Genomic DNA, 25,104 nt, shown 5'->3' with positions numbered 1-25,104 from the left:
TATCATTTATGCCCAGTGTGGCCAAGGGTACTCTAGCCCTGGGGGTCTAAGTGGGCCATCAAAAGAGCAACAAGGCAGAGGCCAAATAATGTATGCAGAGGAAATCAAAGGCCTGCCAAAGGGAAAGGAGCCCTCTCCAGGAGAGCAAGTGTCAAGGTGCCCCTGGAGCTCTCGGAGCTGGTCATGCAGCCCGAGTGCAGAAACAGCAGGAAAAGCCAATTAAATGGAGATTGTGTTTGATGTTTTTCATCCTCAAAGTACATTCTAAACTAGCACAAAGTAATTACTTTCTGCCATTCTGGAGAGCAAGGAAATGGCATGGGTGGGCATTACAATGGTATCTAATCAGGATATGACAAAAGCAGAGGAGGCTGGAGCCTGGGCTCTCTGGGACCCAGTGATACTGACCTCATGTGGGCTCCACCTCACTGACCTAATTCCCAAGCACACCATGCTGCCTTGTGTTTTTACAATTTTTATGGATAGTCAAAGGATAAGCCCCTGTCTCTGTTCTGCAAAATTTAAGCCATCTCTTAAGGCACTTCGATTACTGCTTCTCTTGCATATCACAGATTTCTATGACTTTGCATAATGAAGTATAGCAGGATTTTTTTTTTTTTTTAATGCCAGCCTCCCTCACTAGACTCTGAATTCATTAAGATCAGGGACCATGTCTAATTTTCGTATTTCCAGTGCCAGCACACGTCTTGACACTTACTAGGAACTCTGTAAGTGTTGGGGGTGGCTGGGGGCACGTAATGAATACCGACCTGTTCTGCTGTTGAAAATGGCTCACAGTATAACACTGTTGTACATAGGGCCTCATGGACCTCTCATAACACACCTGTGAATTACCAATGTTCTCATTTTTAAAAAGATTTTATTTATTATTTATTTGACAGAGGGACACGAGAGAGGGAATGCAAGCAGGGGGAGTAGGAGAGGGAAAAGCATGCTTCCTGCTGAGCAGGGAGTCTGATGTGGGACTCATCCCAGGACCCTGGAATCATGACCTGAGCCAAAGGCTGAGGCCCAACCAACTGAGCCACCGAGGTGCCCTGTTCTCATTTTTAAAAAGATAGTAAATGTGTACTCAAAGGAGTGAGTGGCTTGCCCAAGGTGACAGACCTTTCAGCAATAGAAGTAGGACCTCCCCCTCTGGTGACTAACATAACATAATAAAAGAAGAAGTTGAAGAAGGAGGACATCCACCCAGAGTTTCTGATGCAAATCTCACCCAACAACACAACTTAGTGCTGGCCTCAAGTGTGGGGCCTAAAAAGTCCAGAGAAGGCCAGAATGACGTTAGGACTGATTCTGAGAGAAATCATGTGTGAGGTAAATGAATTCTCATTGAGACTTCTGACTCACAGAATGGCACTGTGTTCCTTCAGCTTATGAATGCCACTTTTGCTTTGAGTTTCCTCAAGAAACTATAAAAAGAATAGGTATGAGCCCCTGTCTGCCCAAAGATCATTCCTACACAGTGGCCTGAGGATTCTGGACAGATCACCTTATAGGGGTGAGGGTCCCAAGAGATCTGAAGGAGAGAGACTTCGGAGACAGATGGACCTGGAATGGGATCCTGGTTCCTCTCTCACTGCCTGTATTGGTGCTGGGCAAATTCCTGAATCCTGTCACAGCCCAGAGCCTCATCTGTGAAGTCAGGTTGATGCTAGCTTCTACCTCGTAGGGTATTTGTGAGAATGAAATGAGGTAAAACCTAATTAGGTGGTAACGTGACCACTGTTTCACAACTTGGAGTCTTAGGGCCTCTGAAGGTTCTCAGATTTTCCCCAAATCCAAAATGCTTATGAGACTGTAATTCTGTGTTTTCATTTTGATGGTAATCTAAAGATAAATATTAATGTAAAATAGCCCATGTCATCTGGATGAATATGAGTTTCCAATGAATGCCTCTGTACTCACGTTTAAAATTGAGGGTATGCCAAGCCAAGGACAAAGGGTGTTACCACACATTGTGCAAGAATTTCATAGCTACTTGAACAGAGTGATGGGAGACTGAGTCACTACATGGCACAGGACTGTTGGAAAGAAAGGCATCCAAATTCCTTGGCTGTGGCAGTCAAGTGCTCTGTTTATGTCACCAATAAAAAAACAATTAGCCTTCTTTTGTTAAAGAATACTGTTTTCTTCAGTGTGGAGAGTGTATTTGCTAAGTGAGCCAACCTTCACAGTTTAACATGACTTTATTGTCAAAGTAGCAAAATAATAATAATGAAAATGACTGCAATTTATATAATGTCTGGAAATGATTAAACAGAAAACAGTCATAAGTAAAACAGTTACGCCAATACTTTTTCCATTAATACATCCAGCTTTGGCAATTACCGATATTACAGATATTACAGAATTACAGATATTTCAAATAATATCTGCTCTTCAAAGTTATTTATTTGAAATTATCAGTCATACTTTTGTCTCTATTTAATTTGTAAGGAATGAAGGGGAGGGGGGTTCGTGACTGTATAACACACATGTTTGCATACTAGTTTTATATATTTTTTTTTACCTATCTAAGGAATTTTATAATAAAAAGTGTTAAGAGGTATTGCTAGAAATCTGTAAGAATCCATTTCCTTTCAAAGGATTCTGTATATACCCTGAAATACTCAAGTCAGACATTGAACCAGACAGCTCTTCCAGGTCCAAAAACCTTCTGATCAGAACGCTGATGACTGCAGGGTGCAAGTGGGGGGGAGAGGAACCGTGGGAGGACCTCAGATCATTAGAAGGCTTCTCATTATAATTACTCTATGGCTTTTCTCTCTGCTTTCCTACATGGAGAGAGAAAAAAGCAGAGAGATTCTAGATGATCAAAAATGGAATGCTATCATGCAAATTCAAAAACTATAAAGGGAAGCATCTCGCACTTGGCACGGCTGGATCTCATCACTCCAAAATCGGTAAATAGGGAAAGAGCTAGTAGTTACTGCTTAGTCCAATAAGCACAGTTTTGTCTGTGGAGCATTCATCTCAAAACTCCCTTTACTATCTGGGAACTGCAGAATCCACACTTCTGAGCACATTAACGCAGCAACTCTGTTGCCGGAAACTAGCCCCAAAGTGCTTCTAAGTGACCCATATCAGCTCCTTTTTCTCCAAGCCTAAACAATCACAAAGGCATTGATTTTAAAAGTTCCAGGGAGGATGGGGAGGAAATGACTTTTTAAATGAGTAATGTTTAGTCAGAGGTTGGCACCCTTTGCCTCTGTCAGTGAGCAGCATGTCTTCCTCCTGCTGACCTTCCCTGCTTCAGAGATCCTACAGCTCCAGACGGAGGGGCCAGAAGGGAAAGTCATCATGTGGCATTGTCTCCACTTCTGTAATCCACTCGCTATATCCAAATGTGACCCATTCATGTAAAAATAGGTTTCCAAATTGTGGACTCAGACACAAAATGCCATCAGTAGATGGTTAGGTGGTTGGGGCCAACCTAAGAGAATACATCCCCTGGAAGTTCCCAGGGTCTGGGACTAGCCAAGTGTCCCGCTGGTACTCATGAAGTTGGAAGAAACTTCAGTTGGAAGAAAGGCAGGCAGGGATGAGCGGCACCCACGGAAGAGGTGGACCTCCCTTAAAAGGATTTTACACCACCCTGGAAGAAGCCTTCCACCCTTTCCCACGTGATAGAGAAAAGACAAAAACCTGATGGGGTGACAGGTGCATGGAGGGTTCATCAATCAAAACAGCCCACCAAAAAGCCCATAAAAACTCCTAGATCTAAAAGCCAAATCGGCAACCCTCTTGGGTCCCCTCCATCTTCGAGAGCTTTGTACTATCACTTAATAGACTTTTCTCTGTAGCCCATCACTCTTTGCCTGGTCTACCTCTTCATCCTTTGAAGCGGTGTGACCAAGAACTGCAGGCACCGAAGGAATAGAAATCCTGCAACAGTACAATACCACATACACTCTCTTCCTCTCTTTGGTTATAGCGTGAAGGGATCTTCTGAGTGAGTGAGGTATCATGGACCAGAGGAGAGCATCTAAGCCCCAAAGAGCAAATACACAGGACGCCCACAGATACCTTGTGGGAGAGCTTGGCCCAGGAACTACACAGTGACTCACCGCAGCAATCTGGGTCTCTTTCTCAAATACATGAACTCAGGGTTTAGACTGAGAGTCAGTTGTGGTAGATGCATCTAGAAGCAGGAGGGCACACCAAGACAATAACCCCAGCTTTGGTGTGTGAGCTATATAAATTTGTAGGGTAGATACAGTTAATATTCCTACCTTTCAGACAAGAACACTGAGGCCAATAGAAGTGAGACGAAGCACCCCAGGTCATACAGATAATGAGCCAGAATGCTAACTCCAGCAGCCTTCTTCCAGAACTCTAACTAAGCCACTTGCCGCAGGCAGAGGCAGAGATCAGAGTCAGGTTAACAGTAAGGCACTGGAGGAAGAAACCAGGAACTTCTGCAGCTGGGAAAATGAGAAGTCAGCATGGGCAGTCAGTACAGATCCTGAATCCCACACCACGCTCGACCACCACCCCGGGACTTGGGATGCCTCGCAGTGACCCAGCAGCAAATCCCAACCGTCCCGCTGGGCCCCTTTTCCTGGGTTCCTATGAAGCCTGCTCTCTTATTTACCCCAATATCCTTGTAATCAGCCCTCCATTGCTTTAGATATAAGCTGGGGGAACTTGTGTCTCCAAAGCCCAACACCGAAGTGAAAGTGAAACTGTTACCTAGCAGTGGTTCTCCAACTTCAGTTCCATCAGGACCACCTGGAGGGCTTGTTAAATGCAATAGCTGTTCTCCACCCTCTGAGTTACTGAACTACAGGACAGGGATTGGGCCCAAGAATTTGCATGCCTGAAAACTCCCTGATACCGCAGATCCAGGGACCACACAGTGAGAACCACTGATCTAGAACCTTGCTCCCCAAAATGTGGAGAGCAGCTTCCACTGCTAGAAAGCTGCTAGAAATGAGACTGTCAGCACCAACACAATCTTACGGCATCAGAGTCTGCATTCTAACAAGAGCTCAGGCGCTTTCTAAGCTTGTGAAGTTGGAGAACCTTGGCTGGAGCAGCAGTTCTCAAGGGGCCACGTGCCCTGGAAAGCAGCCTGACGCTCTCAAATACACTGAAGCCCCATCTATGCCCAGAGATGCTGATGTAGCAGGTTGGGTGCCCCATGCTGGGATTCTCATGAGCATTCAAGGTTGCGAGCCATTGATCCAGGGATGCTGACGTTGGCCAACCCATGGGCATTTTGTCTTGCCCACAACTCATTTACAAAGTCTGCGCTTCCAGAAGGAAAAAGAGTGCGCACTATAATATTTCTTAAACAGACGGAAGAGGAGAAAATGTGGAGATACCTTCATGTCTGAAAGCTGCATTTTGGGTAAGACAGGCCTCAGATTGTAAAGGATAGAAGAATAAAATGAGACCAACGAAATAAAATCATTTCTAAACCCTGCATTGCCACTGCAGCCCTGATCAGCTGACCCAGCAGTAGGAAAACACTTCCCAAATGAGTATTTGTTCTCAAGAGAAGGTACCTCACCACTGTCTCTTTTCCCTTTAAAGCACTTTTTCTCCTCTACCTTTTTTGGTTTAGTTTTGTTTTTTTGTTTGTTTGTTTTGTTTTGGTTTGGTTTTTAGGTATTTTTATTTTTTTATTTTTTTAATTTTTTCAATTTATTTATTTTCAGAAAAACAGTATTCATTAGGTTTAGTTTTGTTTTAATAAGATGTGTGACATTTGGGGCACCTGAGTGGCTCAGTCAGTTAAGGATCTGCCATCGGCTCAGGTCATGATCCCAAGGTCCTGGGATAGAGCTCTACATTGGGCTCTCTGCTCAGCGGGGAGCCTGCTTCCCCCTCTCTGCCTGTTGCTCTGCCAACTTGTGCTCGCTCTCTGTCAAATAAATAAATAAAATCTTTTTTAAAAAAATTAAAATTAAAATTAAATAAAAAAGATGTGGGCCTTCAGACAAATTATTTCCAATCCCCTCAAGATTTTCAACTGCAAAATCGAGGCTGGTCCTTAGCTGATAGAGTGTGAATACTGAGTTGGGTTCCATACAATATACCCTGCCTAACCCTATAGTGAAAGCACAATAAATCGTCTACATTGGAGAACTCCCCAGTTAGGAACGTTGATGATTAGGTAGCTAATGTTCTGTACGACCCTCCTGAGCACCTGCTAATCTCCCTTTAAGAAGAATGTGTCCAGGGGTGCCTGGGTGGCTCAATGGGTTAAAGCCTCTGCCTTCGGCTCGGGTCATGATCCCAGGGTCCTGGGATCGAGCCCCGCATCAGGCTCTCTACTCCGCGGGGAGCCTGCTTCTTCCTCTCTCTGCCTGACTCTCTGCCTAATTGTGATCCTTGTCTGTCAAGGATCCTTTGCAAGGGAAGCCACGGACACTGCAGAGGGGAGGCTGGTCGGCAGGGGCCAGAAAGCCAGGCACCGAAACAGTGAATCAGAAAAGTTTTCTGAAGCGTCCATGGCCTGTGAGGATGAGCAACAGGCATCTTGCTATAGTCAAAGTATTCAGGACATGAACCCACTCAGAAAGGGTGAGGTGTAGCCTTTTAAGGATTATTTTATCACCAGGAGAGTGGCGTAGGTTGTGAGAAGGCAAATGCTTATACAAAATCTCATTAGAGATCATTTTGGATAGGAAATATGGTGCGGAGAGGGGTAGCAGTGAAAAGCACAACCCCTTTTTCCAAAGTGTTCCCTCCTAGCTTCTCCCTTATCCTCCTTTGGAGCTCTTGGACGGCTGGTATTTAAGAAGGCATGGGTTCCAACAGAAATTTTATAATGCCTCTGAGCTGACTTGGAGTCAATATACATTGTATATTGATGAGATACCTCAGTAAGTAATTAGCTGTGCACAACTAGTTAATTAAGAGACACTACAGTACCTTGGCCTCAGGCATTAAACAAGTCTAGCTGATAAGCTGGAGACTGGAAAATAAGAGAATTGACAAGACCCAAGGGGATAATGTGTCACTCACTTAGGAATTTGTTTTTCCAATGGGTAGATGAACATAGCCTAGAGGAGGTCAGATGGGTGGGCTCTTCTTGAGGCTTAAATATCATCAGGAAAGCAGAGATTTCCAGCTCTTGGAAGATGCAGCAGTAAACAGAGTTCTTCCTAAGCTTCATTCTGTTTTCCCTTCCTGTCAACCCAATACCCAGTTCAGGGATGTCAAAAAGGGCATTAAAACTGAGAGAAGCTTAGGGGTGCCATCTGGCAGGGTCACAACTAGCAGAGAGATTGTGTGGATTTTTTTTTTTTTTAAGATTTTATTTATTTATTTGAGAGAGAGAGAGTACAGAAGAAGAGTGAGAAGGAGAAGTAGACTCCCCACTGAGTAGAGAGCCCGAAGTGGGACTTGAACCCAGGACCCTGGGATCATAACTGAGCAGAAGGCAGATGCCTAGCCGACTGAGCCACCCAGGTGCCCCAGCTTGTGTGGATTTTTAAAAGGTCACACTTCCTCAGGCCAGGCACAGCCGTTATCCTTGCCCCGACGTCCAGCTGGGCACTGGGACCTACCCTGGATTCCAGTCATACTTGCCCTTTCGGAACAAATGCACAAACTGCACAGCCACAGGCAGAGCCCCAACCTTCTAGCCCCAGCCCAGATGAATGAAAGACTAGACTTTGGAGAGCAACGCCTCACGAAGGGACTAGGTCATCTTTCACCAGCCTCAACAGGAAGGAACACGCCCTCATACAAAGTCACGTTTGCTAGTTGCCCAAAATGCAACTGAATGTTAGCACAGTACCCTGAATGTTAGCAAGTATCCTTATACCCAGAGACTCCCCACTAAGAGACACTTGTTTCTCTCCAAGCTGAGAATCACCTGCTGGTCAGGGAAGTAGGGAATAGAAAAAATATCAAAATCCGGAAGCGTGCCCCACATGCCCATGTGGAGACTCTGATAAGTGAGCCCCACCCGGCCACCCTAGGACCCTGTACTCTCCCAACCCCTCCCCCTTTCAAGTTCCTATGTAACGAGGTAACAATGGAAGAATATATAAATGTGAAGAGCAGAAAAAAATGTTTGGAAGTTACAGCTAGCCCTCCATGTCAAAACACCAGAACGTGTGAGTGGTGCCTCTCTCTGACCCCAGCAGCTTCTAGGCTCTTCCATTAGAGTGGGCTCCATGGACTGCCTGCAGAAGAATCACTTGGGGCACGTGTCAAAAATACATCCCCGCTCTACTCCATCAGAATTACCAGGAGCAGAGCTGGAAATCTGCAATTTTTAACAAGATCCCCAGGTGGCTCTTATGTATTCTCAAGTTTGTGAGTGACTAATCTGTTAGGACAGGGAACTTATATAGGGAGTATTTATTCATCTAATTTGTCTGCTCATGGCTTCTTTCGCATTTAGAGAGTGGAGAGCGAGTCCCTGATGTCATTTACACAGCGATCTATTAGCCCAAGCCTAGCAAATTACAGTTCTACTTGACTATGAGCATAGAACAAGCCATCCAGCTTCCAATGGCTGTAACCACCAATCAAACTCATAAGGTGTCACGCGGCCAGTTCTGAGGCTGCCCTAAAACCAATCATGTCTCAAGCACTTGCCTTGTCTTACGCGTCACCACAGCTATTCTGTTTCCTGCTCTTGAGATGGAGCTGACAAGGAGCTGTTGTTGAAAAGAAGAGGGAGTTGAAGGGGGAACCAATGAGTCGGTCAAATGGTCTCAATTGCCTGGACAGTCCTCTTCCTGGCTACATTCAGAACCACCTTTCAGTGCTCAGTGGGACACGTGAAGCCACAAGGTTCTAAGGGCCTTGGGTCCCACCAGGAAGGACACCTCAAGTAAAGCAGCCAGGGTGTACTAGTGTCCTGCTACTGTTGTACCCAATCACCTCAAATTCGATTTCCTCCCTGTCTTCCTTTTAACCCTTACCTTTTTTTCAAAGCTAAATGAAAGGAAATTAACTATACATACAATGGGAAGAAAATTAACCTCCCTGTCATTATTTTCTGAGTTTAATTTCGTCCATATACTACACGCTAGTGACAACTCCTCCGGGGGCATTCATCAAGGAAAAACCTCATGAAAGTTTTGCACGTATCTCAGCACCTGTTATAAAGAATCTTACAGTGTCGTGAACCCACTAAGCATTAAAATGTAAATTGAGGGGAAGAGAAAATATTTAAAAAATAGCTTCAGGTGGAGAAACAGGAGGTCAGTCTGAAGTTCAGACTCAAAGGAATTGCTGGGGAATAGGAAATAACGCTACCAGGAGCTTGGGCTAGAATAACTGGTAGGTGGGAGAAATTAGACGCCTGCTCTGCCAGCTGCAGCCCTGCCTGGAGCGGTTTTTTTGGCTTCCCTAAGTGGAGCAGATTTTAGCCCGTGTCTGTATTTCTGTGGTAGGCGCTGGTACAGAATCACGCATGACCTCAAGTCGCTGTCCTCGGCCTCCGGCTTAGAAAGATAATTGCCTACCATTGACTGTTCCTTACTTTTATTTTATGAATTTATTTTAAATTATAACAGCAATAAATGTTTAATAGATCATCTCGAATTCAAACCACGAAGAAACATGTGAAGAGTGAGGGTCACCTCAACTGTCCCTGCCCCCTTCTACCCTTCTCTCCTTTAAAATAACCACTGTGTGGGATATGGATCCTTGCTGATCTTTCTTCACTCACAGGCATATATCCTTTTTTGTTGTTTCATTAGTTTGCTTTTGCACTCCTTATATCCTGGATACCCTTCCACGTAAGCACAGACCGTTCAACCACGTTTTTAATTGGCTTCATCATACTCATTAGGAGCAAATCTGCTGTAATTTAACTTTTTTATGGATGGATATTTACTTGGTTTCAGTTTTTAATTTTTTTAAGATAGTATTTATTTATTTGTGTGAGAGAGGATGAGAGAACAAGTGGTGGGGAAGGGCAGAGAGGGAGAGAGAGAGAGAGAGAGAGGCAGGCTCCTCGCTGAGCAGACAGCCTGATGCTCAGGCTTGATCCCAGGACCCCAAGATCATGACCTGAGCCAAAGGCAGACACTTAACTGACTAAGCCACCCAGGCACCCCTAAGTTTTTAATTTTTAAGCAGTTCTGGAATAAATGCCATTGTACACATATCCTTGCATACTTACATGGTTATTTCTATAAGGTGAAATTTCTGGGTCAATTTTAAAAAAGGACTGCTAGCTTCCATGCTTACCAACAGCAAACTGGAGTTCCATTTTGTCTATACTTTCAAAGACACTGGATATTAAAATATTTCTAATTTATTTCTATCTGATGGCATGAAAATAGCATCTAAAGGCTCATTTGATTTGCTTTTACCTGATCAGTTACAAGATTAAGCATATTTTCATGTTTTACCATATTTTTCCTTTAAGGGTCCTATTAGGGTCCTGAGGACTCTTTGGAAAATGGCTATGGGCACAAGAGAAAGCTCAAGGCTGCCGGGAATTAACCCAGAACATAGCATGCTAAATTCCTGGGAATATGGGACAGGACAACCTTCAGACTCCTAATTAGGCAGTGTCCTATCTACCCCCAGGCTTCCTCCTCTCTCTGTGAACTAACAAGAGGTCTATGCAGAACACATCAATCATTCTCACCCTGCAAGCCCTCAAGGTTGGGTCATAGACTTCTCTAACGCTTGCCTACTGAAGGTATAATGGGCAGCAATCCCTGAAAAGCCCCCAAAATACTAGGAAAGAAATCATACGGATTTTAGAGAGTCAGAACTACATCCTCCACTTAAATTCATGATCTTGGATCAAATCATTAAAACTTCTGCAAAGAGTACTCCCAGGTTTGCTTCAAAAATTAAACAGAGTATATGGAATATTAAATGCTCAGCAAATGTGAGAATCCCTTACCTGTTCTCATCTCCTCTGTCTAGGCCTCTTGAATGCCGGGGGTCTCTCTTCTCACAGGGCACCAAAGCCAGCTAGCAATCTTGCCCTCTGCTTCAGTCACAGACCGATGCTTGCTTCTTAGTCTCTGTCTGGCCAACTGATACCTCTGAAGACTGGGTTTTATCCTTGCTTTTCTTCCTAATATTTCAAGAGGTTGTTTCTTAAAAAACACTGCTATTCTTCATTTTTCCATCATCACATCCCTAGAGTTTAAAAGCCACATCCCCTTCCTCTGGATTTCAAAGCCTGTGTGAAACTAGACCAGAATTGCCTCTCCCAAGCTTGGACTTGACCTTCTATTATGCACCCTCTCCCCCTCATAATTCAGTTTCCACTCACCTGTCTGTGTCCCCACCCTTCAATCTTAGCTCCTGCTTCCACCCTACTAAAGTTTTCCTTTGCTAGAGCAAAAACACATCCCACCGCTGTTGAACAGGCCCCCAGGAGTCCGTGCTGATGGCTTATCCAGGTTCTAGCAAATGATGCTGTAGAAGAGAAGGAAATAAATTTGCCCCAAGAGAAGGGCGTGTCTCTCATTCCTGTTTCTCTTTCCCACCAACTGGCTTTTATACAGCTCCTCATGGTGCAAAAAGCTCTGCCATCTCCCCAAACTAGGACAATTGATCAATCTCTACAGAAAATTCTCTGTCAAAGCCAACTCAATAACGTGGCACACAATATCCCATTCTGGAAACAATGCACGGGAGTGGAAAACAAAACAATTGCCACCAACACTTCACAGGTTTGGGATCAAGTTAAAACCTTAAAGAACTAATCAAAGCTTTCACCTTTTTTATAATTGCATTTGGTCCCAATTGTTTAAATTAATTTATTTATTTAAGAGAGAGAGAATGAGAACAATAGCACAAGTGGGGAGAGAGAGAAGTAGATTCCCTGCTGAACAGGGAGCCCCATGCAGGACTTGATCTCAGAACCCTGGGATCATGACCTGAGCTGAAGGCAGATGCTTAACCAACTGAGCCACCCAGGGGCTCCTGATCCTGCTCTTTTTTTTTTTTTTTTCTCAAGTTATACCTAAGTATTTTTGTGAAACACAAAGATCTGATTGCCAAACCTACAGAGAGATGATGTTAAGCATTCAGTTTTTATACAAATATTCTGTGGGGATTTGCTACTTAGTTTTATCATTAAGACCATCAGTATGTATATTAGATAACTGTAAAAATAAGGAATGAAAATTTTTATATATTTTACACAATTACTGTCTGTATGGGTTAGGATATTAGTTCAGCTGTTGCAAAGGAGGCCAAATCACAATGGCTGAAGACAAAACAGAAGGTTGTATCTCCAGTTAAAGTTCCATCTGATAGGTGCAGCAGGGAGAAGCTGCACTCCACAAGGTCATCCTGGGACCAAAGCTCCTTCAATCTTACTGTTCTGTTATTACTTAGAGTTTTGTTCTTGTCCTCATGGTCAAAACCAGTCCACTCACTGCTGTATCCAGACACTAGCCTTTGGAAAGGAGGAAAGAGGACATGGAGGACAAACTGCTTTCTTTTAGGAACATGATCTGAAAGTGGCATACATCATTTTTGCTCACATGCCAGGCCAGAGCTTGCTTCTGTGGCCACACCTTGCCAAGGGAAATGGGGAAATGTAACTGTAAGAAATACTACTGAAATTAACATCTAGTATATTAATCTTTATTAGCTTTTCTGGTAATTTCCTTGGGACTTATTCCTACAGGTAGGATTGTTTTACTTAGAAGATATACCAATTAACTATTTCCTCAGCAGCAAATGAGAAGCGTCAAATTTATGCCACTATCACTAGCAATAATTTGGCCTTTTTTAATATTTGCAAATTTGATTGATTGAAAATGGTATGTAATTGCGATTTTAAATTTCATTTTATTATTAGTGTGTTTATTTCATTACCTGTGAATTTTAACAAGTTCCAAATGTCTATCAACTGCTTACAGAATTTTCTCAAAAGAATTTTTCTTTGCTCATATATTGTCTCAGGTTATTTTTTTATCTGTAAAACAAGATAATAATATCTCTATAACAGAGTGTGGTAAGGATCAAACTCTGTTTCTCCTACCCCACCTCTTCTTGTTTCTTCCAGACAAATCCTGCGGCACTGGGCCCAGTCTATGTTGGGGTCACAGTGGATTGGTCTGAGGAATCCCATGCATTCTGCCTCACCACCCCATCTTATTTTGTTCACAGCACTGATGATTATCAAAAATGACACTTTTCAGTAGTTTTCTTATTCTTTTTTTTAATTTTATTTATCTATTTGACAGAGAGAGAGATCACAAGTAGGCAGAGAGGCAGGCAGAGAGAGGAGGAAGCAGGCTCCCCACTGAGCAAAGAGCCCGATGTGGGGCTCGATTCCAGGACCCTGAGATCATGACCTGAGCCGAAGGCAGGGGCTTAACCCGCTGAGCCACCCAGGCGCCCCAAGTTTGCTTATTCTTGTCCTTCTCCCTCCACTTACTCCCCAAGCTTCCCTAGTAAAACCAGACCCTAGTTTCTCTTTCTCAATGTATTTCTCTACCACCAAAACAGCATCCGGCATATAGAGTAGATAATAAATCCTCGCTGGTTAATGAACCTTCTTCTCTCACTGCCAGGGTCTTGGACTATGTTCAATGCTTAGGCACAGTTTACAATAAACGCTTTTCCAAAGACAAATAAGTCATAGAGGCCCCGCCTGCCCCCTCCTGCCTTCATACACACTGTCATGCTTCCAGCTCTTTCATCTGCCTCAGTCTGTTGTGTTTACGATCCCAGCAGAGCGCACCACCACCCATTACATCCTAACATGTCACTGTACTTACACATCGGGCACAGTTTCTACCAAGACCTCTAGTCTCTAATCAAGAACGAAGAGGAAAGGAAGAAAAGAGGGGGAGAGCCCTAATCAGGCCTCGTGCAGAAAGGAATGTGGTTGCCTGACTTTCTGGTTGGAATGCCTGAGCTAGGAACAGGCTGTAGGGTTACAGAGAGTTTTTTGCTATCTTCCGCCAGCTGATGTGCACTTTTCCAAGGCAGAGGTTGGAGTAAATAGAGTCCACAGCTGTGGTTCTCAATCCAACACCACTGACGTGGCAGTATGTGAAAATCCTCCCAGAGTCCTGCATATTGTTTTCCTGTACCTTACTCATAAGGAATATATAATTTTTTAATTTGTTTAAAGATTTATTTCTTTGAGAGAGAGAGAAGACAAGTCGGGTGGAGGGGCAGAGGGAGAGGGAGAAGCAGACTCCCTGCTGAACAGGGAGCCTGATGCAGGGCTTGATCCCAGGACCCCAAGATAATGACCTAAGCTGAAGGCAGATGCTTAACTGACTGAGTCACCCAGGCACTGCTGTACAATTTCTTTCAACGTACTTGTACATTTTCAAAGGGACTTTCATGGAATGTTGGGAGAGGACAGATAATGTACCTCTAGCATGCCTCTATCTCCATATTAAACTGAAAATCTAGCTAATGTCAAATTTTAAATTTATTTTCTTTAACATGAAGTAAAAGACAGGTATTGGGCATTTTGGGGGACATCTTATCCTATTTTACTTTTCTTGTCTCAGAATTATTAGGAGTGGCTTCAAATATATTCTAATATTTTAGAATTAATTTCACATTAATTAACATACTATTATGGAGGGGCGCCTGGGTGGCTCAGTGGATTAAGCCTCTGCCTTCGGCTCAGGTCATGATCTCAGGGTCCTGAGATCGAGCCCCGCATCGGGCTCTCTACTCGGTAGGAAGCCTGCTTCCTCCTCTCTCTCTGCCTGCCTCTCTGCCTACTTGTGATCTCTCTCTGTCAAATAAATAAATTTAAAAAAAAAACATACTATTATGGTCTATGGTTACAAGAGTAACCATTTTTGAGACCAAATAATTAAGTAATTAAATTTCAGAATTTATTTGGCAAATTAAAAAGCAGGGAGGACATATAAACTGTATCTAGAACTTGGACTGAATGTTCTCTAATGACAATATGAGCTGTATTTCTCAGGGAAACATAGCCCCAGCTCTCCAATTGCTTAGCCTCTCTCAACCTCTGACTCTTCGTGCATCCCATCAGCACCCTTTGTGAATTGACTGCAAGTCCACTGCAGTAAACCTACTTCAAAATTATATCCTGACCACCCTCAAGCCCAGATCTTCCTATCTGGAAACAAGGGGGAAATGCTCTCTTTCTCCTGTGGCCTTTAAAAGACTCTACTGACGCATGAAAACACCTGTGTGTTACTTTAGAGTTACACAAGCTACATTTTCCTTGGTTTGAGGATTCACTGGTAAGAGCATGAGAATTGGCCAGATAACCAAATCCCCTCCTGCGTCCCGTCACAGTACCCCGTCCTAAACATCTGTTCGAGGGGGCTCTCTGTTGTGGCTGACATCAGCACGCCTGGAAGTGAAGCTCCTTCAGTCTCCTCCAGATCCAGCCTGGGCTCAACATCTGGGGAACAGGAATATCGCAGGCTGAAAATAACTAGGTGGGGAGAGAGATTCACGATGATAAAAAGGTACTGACGTGGCAAGCTAACCAAAATAACCACGGTCAGGGATATGATGAGAAACTGTGGCTCTCTCCAAGTCTTCTTGTCCTGTTCCTGTCTGAGGGCTGGCCTCTCATTACCTCCATGATGTTCCTTAACATTAACGCTTTCACGTTCTTCACAGACTGATGAGCTCATACTTCATGTCAGGATATTCTTGGCTAGGAAATCATTAGGAGCTTATAGAAATTAGAACTTACAAAACCTAACTTGTTCAGGGAGCATGCTGACTTGATCCCTAACAAAACCATTCTTTATTACCACAGAACCCTCCACGGTATAGAGACACAGTTGCTTGAAAAGAATAAAATCATAAACATTGATACCCAGCACCCGCGGCATACATAAAAGTGAAAGAAAATGACATACAAATACACAAAATGCAAAAGAACCTCTATGGGAAGATGTTTAACAGTTTCCAAAGTCTTCAGTTTATAAAAACCAATTTTTAGAAAGCCTTGGTGCATCCACAAAAGTTTCCATACCTCGGTAAGACCCAACCTGGTAACTAATGAATGTGGAGGATTCAATATAGACAGAACTCTCTTTTGTATTTTCCACAGTATTTTAAAAGACATTAAATCTTAGATGTTCCCAGATTATTCTTCAGAAGAGTTCAAAGAAACGGCTTTGATAAAGACGGCTTTGAATGTGAGCAGATTGTCATTGCTAAGAGGAAACTTGAAACTAGGTTGAGGCAGTGACGGCAAGGAGACTGTAAGCAAGGTCAGGCTTCAAACGTGGCAAGGAGCCTGCATCGGAGGTGCCTTAGAATGAGAACAAGTTGGAAATGTTAAGCCGGCTGCAGAAGCAAAGGCACTTCCAAGTTATCCTGCAGGACTTGTAGTACCTACGTAGAGATGGGTAAGACGGGTTCCTCCAGAGGAGATATGGAGGGGAGATTAAATGATTTTTTTCTCTTGAAGAAGCAGTTTTAGAAACCCCTAGGAAAGGACGTATACTGACCTGAATTTCATTCATAATACTGACCTAACTGTGAGCAAACCACAGATGCACTCTAACAGGCCTTAGAGGCCATGTAGTCAAAGTACCTGTATCAGGTTTTCCAAAAGCCAGCCTGTGAAAGAGCTCTATCAAGATGAACCAGGGAAGACATTTTTAAATATATAGATTCCTGGGCCACACCATGGAGGCTTCTGATTCCATGGGGCTTCTGACTCAGTTGGTCTAGAATGAAACCCAGGCATCTCTATGTTAAATGAGCTCCACTGCTGGAAAAGCAGTTTGGAAAGAGAGGGACAGATCAGACTGACAGAGCTCAGGACCTAGGGATCTGGCTCACCGACACCGGACGCATGTACTTGGTGGGCAGTGGTTGAGTTGCCAGTGAGGAAGTCACACCAAGGGGCTATTGGACAGGGTGTCCCAGCGAGAGGCTTGGGCATGGTGACATGTAGACAGGTAGGTCAGCAGAGGACAGCAGTTCCATCTAAGAGTCTGAAAGAAGGAGCAGTCACAGCCACAGTCTGGGTTCAAAGAAAGATCCTCAGTCAAGAAAGTTGTCAAGACCCAAAGACATTATCCATGCAAGAATATAGGCACAGAAGGACCAAAGGTACCCAGAGGTCCTCACTTCAGCAGCACATATACAAAGAGGTACCCAGAGGTGGGCAACTCTGAGGTTTGGTAATGAAAATTGAGTAGAAGCCCAGTCTCTAGAACTAAGCCAGGAGCAAGGGGAGTTAGTACTTGTCAAATGCCTTCCCTCTGGAAAGTATTTTTCACAGGCTGGCTCATTTCCCTTGCATTTTCCTCACACACACGGACTTAACCCAGACCTGATAGTGAGGCGCACTTAAAAAGTGACCATGGGTCCATTTTTATCTCCCTGGGCCACAACATCATCTTTAAAATGGGTGAAACCATTCTTACTCCACAAAATTTGGAAAAGATAAAATATATCAGTATGGTCTGAAAAGAATTTTGCAGTTTCTAAAAGGAAATCCTAAATTTCTGTTGCACTATTTCGCAAGATGACACATTCAAAAACCCACCAAGACTTTCTGTATCTGGCTAACTTCCCTTTTAAAGTTCTTCATTAATGAATCACACCCTCTGCGCCATCCACATCTCTCTTGGCTTGTCTAAGCCCTGCACTCCATACCAGCCCACCCAGAGGGGCACTGGGCTCCTTCCTCATCCTCACCAGCATCTAGATTGTTGTTCTCACCTGTATGTCCATCCCTTCCTCCTTCCTTATATAAACGACTAAACTGCATTGAGCACATACACTCTGCTATGCATGGTATTGAGTATTTTATTGGTATTCATTCTTTCTTTAGCTATGGTAACTCTATTAGGTAGGTACTATTGCTTTAACCCTTTCACCAATGAGTAAACTGAGGCTTTAAAGTAGAGAAGTAGTATGCAGAAAATCACATGTAGTAGATGGCAGAGCCATGACTCGGACCCAGGTTCCTCTGTGGCCAAAGCCTTCGTATATTCTTTGCTGTTGACAGAGCCATCTGTCACTCAAGGCTGATCTCAAATCCCTCTTTCTCCATAGAGCGGAGGGCAGCTCTAGGCTTCACTGGATCAAAGGCACACCAAAAACTTTATTTAAGTACATCACAGTCTAGAAAATCAGTGAGACCCTTCATTATCCCTTGCAAAAGGTGCCTTCTGGGCAAACAGGAAAATGTGATGCTTATAGCATACTTAGCTGGAGTCTTCCCAGTAAGACATCAGCTGACTCTCATTTATTTTTTTTAAACAGTTAGTCAGAAGCATGAAAACAAGTAGTGATACATGCTTTAGGAAAATCACTCTAAACTTTGTTTTTCACAACATTTAAGTGGAGATGGTAACTTAGGACAAGCGAGTCAGTCTGATGAGTACTCATCTGTCTCTGAATCTTCTCTCTCTCATTCTCTCTCTCTTTCTCTCATATGTCAGGGCCTCCCCCCAGGAGGGGTTGAAGAGCCCTGGCCTCACATTCTTGGACTGAGGACTGTCACCACTTATGTATGCTACTCTGGCCCTGATCTTGTACTCAGTTTCAAAAACTAAGAGACAATAGATAAATGGTTAGATAAATATAGAGATAAGTTTATACAATTATACATATATCTATGTATCTGTATCTATAGAGATCAATTGAGCTATCTATATAAATACATATGTATGCCAGTCACCTGATAGGCGACTTGGCACAGTTTAACAAACATTTATAAAGGGCCTACTACGTGCCAGCTTCTACATTAAACACTAGGAAAAAAGTCAGAGTAAGATCTGGTTCCTGCCCTCAAATAGTTTATAGCCAATATCACGAATCTAGATGTTACCTCATTTAGTCATTAAAGTAACTCTGTGATTCTATTATTATTTTAAACAGAATAAAGAGAGACCAGGGACACACTTAGAAATTAAACAATTTGTTGAAGGTTATGCAGATGTGATTAAGTAATAGAAGTCTCTGCCCCCAAAACAAACACGTCTACCCTCAGTCTACTTCCCGAGTCTTTTCCAAGATCTGATCTCCCACTTTGATCCTGTGTCTAGCAGTTCAATCAACCCGTCCACCATCTTGTCTGATTCCTTTTCCGATAACCCTTACCCTTATCTCTGAACTCCCACACTCAAGTAAGGGGAGCTTTCCAGGGACTGAAATTCTTCTCCTAAACTCCAGGTGGCGCTTTGCCACTTGTGGTTGTGCTTGCTGGCTGTGGGGCCCTTCACGTCTGCTGTACTCTTTGTTCAAGAGGGAGAGGCATAATACTCCATAGTGTATATGGACCACATCTTCCTTATCCATTTGTCCGTTGAAGGACATCTTGGTTCTTTCCACAGTTTGGCGACCGTGGCCATTGCTGCTATAAACACTGGGGTACAGATGGCCCTTCTTTTCACGACATCTGTATCTTTGGGGTAAATACCCAGTAGTGCAATTGCAGGGTCATAGGGAAGCTCTATTTTTAATTTCTTGAGGAATCTCCACACTGTTTTCCAAAGTGGCTGCACCAACTTGCATTCCCACCAACAGTGTAAGAGGATTCCCCTTTTTCCACATCCTCTCCAACACATGTTGTTTCCTGTCTTACTAATTTTGGCCATTCTAACTGGAGTAAGGTGGTATCTCAATGTGGTTTTAATTTGAATCTCCCAGATATAGTGATGATGAACATTTTTTTATGTGTCTGATAGCCATTTGTATGTCTTCATTGGAGAAGTGTCTGTTCATATCTTCTGCCCATTTTTTTATATAATTGTGGTGAACCATGAGAGACTATGAACTCTGAAAAACAATCTGAGGGGTTTGAAGGGGCGGGTGGTGGGAGGTTGGGGGAACCAGGTGGTGGGTATTAGAGAAGGCACAGATTGCATGGAGTACTGGGTGTGGTGCAAAAACAATGAATACTGTTATACTGAAAAAGAAATTAAAAAAAAAAAAAAGAGGGAGAGGGTCCCACTGGCCCATCAGGATCCCTCTTATTCCAGTAGTGACCACCCTATGCTCCTAGCTTCTAGTTACCTATTGACTCCAGTTGTCCATCTCTCTGCCCTCTGGATATCATGCCCTGTCCTGGGGCATCATAGCCTTGTCTGGGTGTGCCATAGATAGGCCTTTAGCACCCCATGTGTGCCCCAGTCCAAGGTGGTTAATCAGCTTATGCCTGGCCACACCCTAAGATATAACAGGAAGTGCCATAAATGCATTCAGTTTTCCTACAGCAAAGTTTGTCAATAAGTAACAGTGGATATAAAATGCCAGAAAGGAAAAGGGTTCCATGTCAGAGGAGAGAGGACTGGCAGGCCGGAGGGAATGGTCTGAATTAATCTCACTCCTACACACACACACACACACACACACACGCACGCACACACACGCACACACTCTGCCTCTCTCTCTTTCACATAAACAAATGCAGTTGCACTGTCTCACACACACATACACACCCTCTCTGTCTCTCTCTCTGTCTCTTTTTCTGTTTTTCTCTCTGTCTCTTTTTCTCAGGATTGCAGTTCTCTGGAACTGAAGGCCAGAGCAGAGCTCTCACTCAGAGTACAGGGAAAGGATCAGAGTGACCTTACTCTGAATCTGTTGATACTTAATGATACTGAAGCCTCCAGGTTGTCACATGCACTGGTCTCCATGAGCACAGGGCGTTGTCAAGGCTTCCGAGAGATACAAGGAAGTCAGACAGCAACAGAAAGCATTTCATAGAAGCATTTCTGATAAACTGCCCTCTGAAACCAGGAATATGAATCTCTAAGGAGCCATGTCCTGACCTCTTTTTCCCACTCTAAATATTTATGTAATTTATAGAATTTTTAACAAGTATTTTTATTTGTACATGTTAATTTCGATACTTTCGTGTTATGCTAGGAAACGTCCCCAAGTTGAATAAACTATGGGCTCTCAGAGCCTAGATCTCCTCCTGGGGAGGAGAATGCTGGTACCGAAGAAGCAAGGAAACTCAAAAATTGTGCGGAGACCCAAAACGTCAGAAGGGGAGTCTAAGGTGTCAGTCTACCAGAAGGAACAAAGGCAGTTAGGATAGTTCATATGTGGGGTCTGGGATCCAGAAGTCTAATCACAAGCAGACAAAGTGAGGATTCAGAGAACTGCCTGAGTAATTGTAGCTTGCTGTGAAGATCCCCCAGTCAGAGCAGAGGCCAATAGGAGCTGACATGGATAGAATGGTCAGGCAAAGCAGGGTGTCAGGGACCCAATTGAGAGCACTAGAGTTGGTGGTGAGGCTGCAGTCTAAGCAGGAGAAACCAGGACATGAGGGCATGTGCGCCATTAGGCAGACAAGGTGGGGGACGGTGGGGAAAAACTGTTGACCAACGGGCACACAGGCTCCATCAGCTCACCTTAAGACCCTGTACGCCAATAGTGGAGCTGGGCAGCTTACACTCTTTTAGGTTGCATCAGCAAGAATGCAGTGCTAAATTAGCAGGACTGGGGAAGAGTAGCAGTGACAGGCAAGCCAAGATGAGCAGTAGAATTTCACTATAGAATGGGGCCTAGACTATGACTCATCTCATAACATTGTTGGGATGATTCGATTAATGCTATAGTAAAGCATGTAACCTTATTCAATCCTGGAGAAGACTCAACCTCTCCTGAATATGATGCTACCTTGCATGTATCAGCAGAAAAGAAGTTAAAGGTCTCCTGGTATGAGAGTTGCAAATTCATTCGAGGAAAGAGCCCCTAATTTACTTTAAAAAGAAATCTGCAAAATAATGCAAAAATGCAGTTTATGTTTTTCCTTCCTGATTTAATGAATTTCTTGGTAAATTTTTATCTGCTTCCTTGGTTAGTGATTGGTTAGTTGTCCCTTATAGTACCACAAGTAGTTTCAGTTTTCCTTATGGTAATGATTACCATTATTGTATTTTCTAAGTTGATATTATAATCTAATATCACTCTGTTATGTTTCCTAGTGGGAAAAATTAGAAATTTCCTTCCATTTCAAAGCTCACAAGATGTCTGTGAACCTCCCCCTCACTGCCCTTCTCCTCAGAATGTGGGATGTCCTGACTGCTCAGAGATAATGTCTCCAGCCCTTGGTCGGTCACCTAGAGATCCTGCCCTCAGTAGGGCACATTGATCCCCAGCACTGACACCTGTCTACTAAGGCCTTTGGAAGTGATCTTATCTTCATCTGAAATGTGAGATTCTAATCCTATCTAATCACAAAAGATCAGGGCTCAGTCTTTCAACAGAGATGCTTACACCAAAGCAAGAGATACACGGGTAAACTGCCAAAGTATGTTAGAAGGTCAGAATCTGGGATTTTTTTATTCTGTTCAGATGCAGACCCTTTTCTTCTGAGGGGAAAACATATTTAATATTATTAAGAAAAATTTCTAGTAACCTGAGTCATGTTCAAACACCGAAAATACTTTGAACCACAAGGTTGCTCTCAGAGAAGAATATTCATCATTGCAGAGGGGGAAAAGGAGTGGGTCATACATTTTTTCCCACCCACCCTAGGATCCGCAGTTACAGGAATTAATGTGGTTTGCCTAACCTCCATGATGAAGCAATCCTTGCCTGACCTCTCAAATGACTCTCAGTCTGGAGATTGTAAAACCAGACAGAGTCGTAGTAAATTCTCAAGAGACAGCAAAGGTGCCAATGGGCTCAAGTCTGGAGTCAGCAGTCACTACCTACACTTGCCAGTTCTTGGAGCTATCCTCAGCTGTATCCATGAGCCACAGCAAGATGTTTAAATCTCTCCCATGTTTTGTTTTGTTTTGTTTTGTTTTTTACTATTGATAAATTGTATTTCTTTTGAAAAGACAGGAAACATCTCCCCTCACTCTTACTTATTTAAATGAGAGATATTTGTTACATGGAGAAAAAAACTACAGGTGAAAACCTGGCTAACCTACCAACACTATCTATTGTTTCCTAATATGATTTATAGCATAATACTCAGCATAAATCACAGTAAAAATCAAAAGAGAATCCTAAAGTGCAAAATGAATCCAACTCAATAAAATCAAAGCCAAAGCATTATTCTTTAGTAAGTTTTTACTAAACCCCCCCAAAATGTACATGAAGTGAAAAACTTCAGAAATAAAACAACTGCATTCAGAATTCAGTTTGTTGCTCCGTATTCAGTATATAACAAATTGATCTTTACCAAATTTTTCACCAACAATTGTGATGACCAATGCACATACAGATAATCTCAGGTGAAGTTTACACAGGCTTAATATAACTCAGTTAATTCAGTATTATAAATGCCACCACTAATGTCCTAAAATTATACTGTGCATTCCTCCTTCTTTTTCTAGAAAAACAGGAAATAATAAAAAGAGATTAAAAAGTTCTCATAATCCTGACTTCTAGAAATGGTCCTCTACACTTAGCTCTTTGGTGGTATCACAAGTAACTCAGATCATACTGTGTATGTTCTGAAATATGCTTTTTCCCCCCTCCAATGTTCTAATGTAGGAGAATTGGGATTATTTCTCCAGGTAATGTTAATGACCGTAGAATATTTTAAGGACTGATTATAAATCACCTAAACTATTCTCTTACGTGACATTGAGTTCATTTGTAAGCTTCACCAATGTAATGTCACTGTGGACAGATTTTTGTATGCATCCGTGATTCTGTTCTTAGAGGAAATTTCTTTAAGTTGATACATCAGAGTTTTCATATTTTTAAAACATCTGCCAAATTTCCTTTCAGGAAGGTAATTCCAGCTAGCTGTGTGTGAGTGCCCCCTTTTCTGCAACAGTGCTTTTATTTTTTTATGTTTATTATGGGGCTATAGTTGACACAGTAGTCTATTAGTTCTAGGTGTACAAAGTTTATTCTATTACTATTAATTACTCAGCGCTCGCCATGATAAATGTAGTTGCCATACACCATAATTACAATTTTACTATATTCCCTGCAATATACTTTCATCTCCATGACTGACTTATTTCGTAGCCGCAAGTTTGTCCCCCTTTATCCACATCACCTATTCCACCCAACCCCCCCATCCCTACTTCCCCTCTGGCAACCATCAATTTGTTCTCTGTATTTAAAAGTCTGGTTTTTGTTTGTTTGTTTGTTTTGTTTTTTAGATTCCACATGTAAGTGAAATCATGTGGTATTGTGTCTTTCTCAGTCCGACTCATTTTATTTAGCATCCTACTCTTGAAGTCCATCCTTGCTGCTGCAAATGGCAAGATTTCATTCTTTTGGATGGCTCAGTAATCTTCTATTGTGCGACTACCCCACTACTTGGTTCATTCATGTCTTGATTGCCACTTGACTTGCTTCCATATTTGCCTATCATAAATAAAGCTGTAGTACCCAGAGGGGTGCCCTCCTTCTTTTTCTAACTGATGTGCTGTCCTACATCCCATTTTATATCTGATCTCAGGATGGCATACAAACATAATGAAAGTGAAAACTGAGAACACTGGCAGATGTGTTTCAAAATCTAAATCCAATACAGTGTGGGCAACAAGTACAGAAGAACCTATGCCAGCTGATCCCCAGGGATCAAGGGGTCAAAAGGTTGTCCTGGCAGCCAGGCCTCCACCTTTGGAGGAGGAAATCAACAGACTGCCATGCCTCCAGGCAACCTATGCTCTGCTGTGGAGGAAATCCAATCAGGACGTTACCTGATTGGCACATCAATTTCTGTCCTAATAAGTATAGATTATCTGCCAGGCCAAGGCCTCCTTCTAGGTGCACTACAGAGAAGCCAACAAATGTTCTTCTCACACCAGGCTAGTCGCTTAATAATCGGTGGCCAGGGCAGCCTCTGATTAATACAGTTCAGCTAGTCTGGGCATCTGGTTGGAGAGGCCGGTAAAACTGTTGAAGTTCTTCACCAACGATTGACTCGGAGATACCAGGGGGAATAACAGATGTGCTTTTAAAAAAAGAAAAAAAAATACAGATAAAATAGTTGGTAGAGGTGATTATCTCTAAGTGTTCATAAAATAGGCAGACCTCCCCTCCTGCTCCCTTTGAGACCTTTCAGTAGTTGGCTTTGAAATTGGCCCAATTTTTATCTTGGGTTTCTTAGACCTCCATCAGTGAGAATGAATGCTTTTACAAGAACTGGTCCTGCGAGCTTTGGGTAGTTTCAGCCGTAATTTTAGGCAACAAGGAACACATTCCACAATGCCTTGTAGGCGGGAGAGCACCTGACTGTGAGTCACAAGACCCAGGTCTGGCCCC

The 25,104-nt window shown here is 43.0% G+C and overlaps 1 protein-coding gene across 9 annotated transcripts in view; it reads right to left on the bottom strand.

Annotated features, from left to right (window-relative positions):
* Nucleotides 1–25,104, bottom strand: part of LOC116591218 — a 198,499-nt gene that overhangs the window by 136,062 nt on the left and 37,333 nt on the right. Inside the window, exon 3 of one of the 9 annotated variants that reach the window (XR_004285877.1) lies at nt 10,862–11,038. The exons of 5 other annotated variants lie outside the window; for them this stretch is intronic. Coding sequence is in view for 2 of the 4 variants with exons in the window: in XM_032343981.1 (XP_032199872.1) it covers nt 24,697–24,793 (97 nt within the window). In the remaining 2 variants the exon portion in view is untranslated. Of the gene's footprint in view, nt 1–4,256; nt 4,449–10,861; nt 11,039–22,056; nt 24,794–25,104 lie in introns of those variants that run through there. 3 more of the 9 variants (XR_004285876.1, XM_032343981.1, XM_032343982.1) reach the window with 3 other exon arrangements.

This window comes from Mustela erminea, chromosome 5, assembly GCF_009829155.1.
Source record: "Mustela erminea isolate mMusErm1 chromosome 5, mMusErm1.Pri, whole genome shotgun sequence".
NCBI classification, from domain to species: Eukaryota; Metazoa; Chordata; class Mammalia; order Carnivora; family Mustelidae; genus Mustela; species Mustela erminea.
This window is presented reverse-complemented; position numbering and strand designations above follow the sequence as displayed.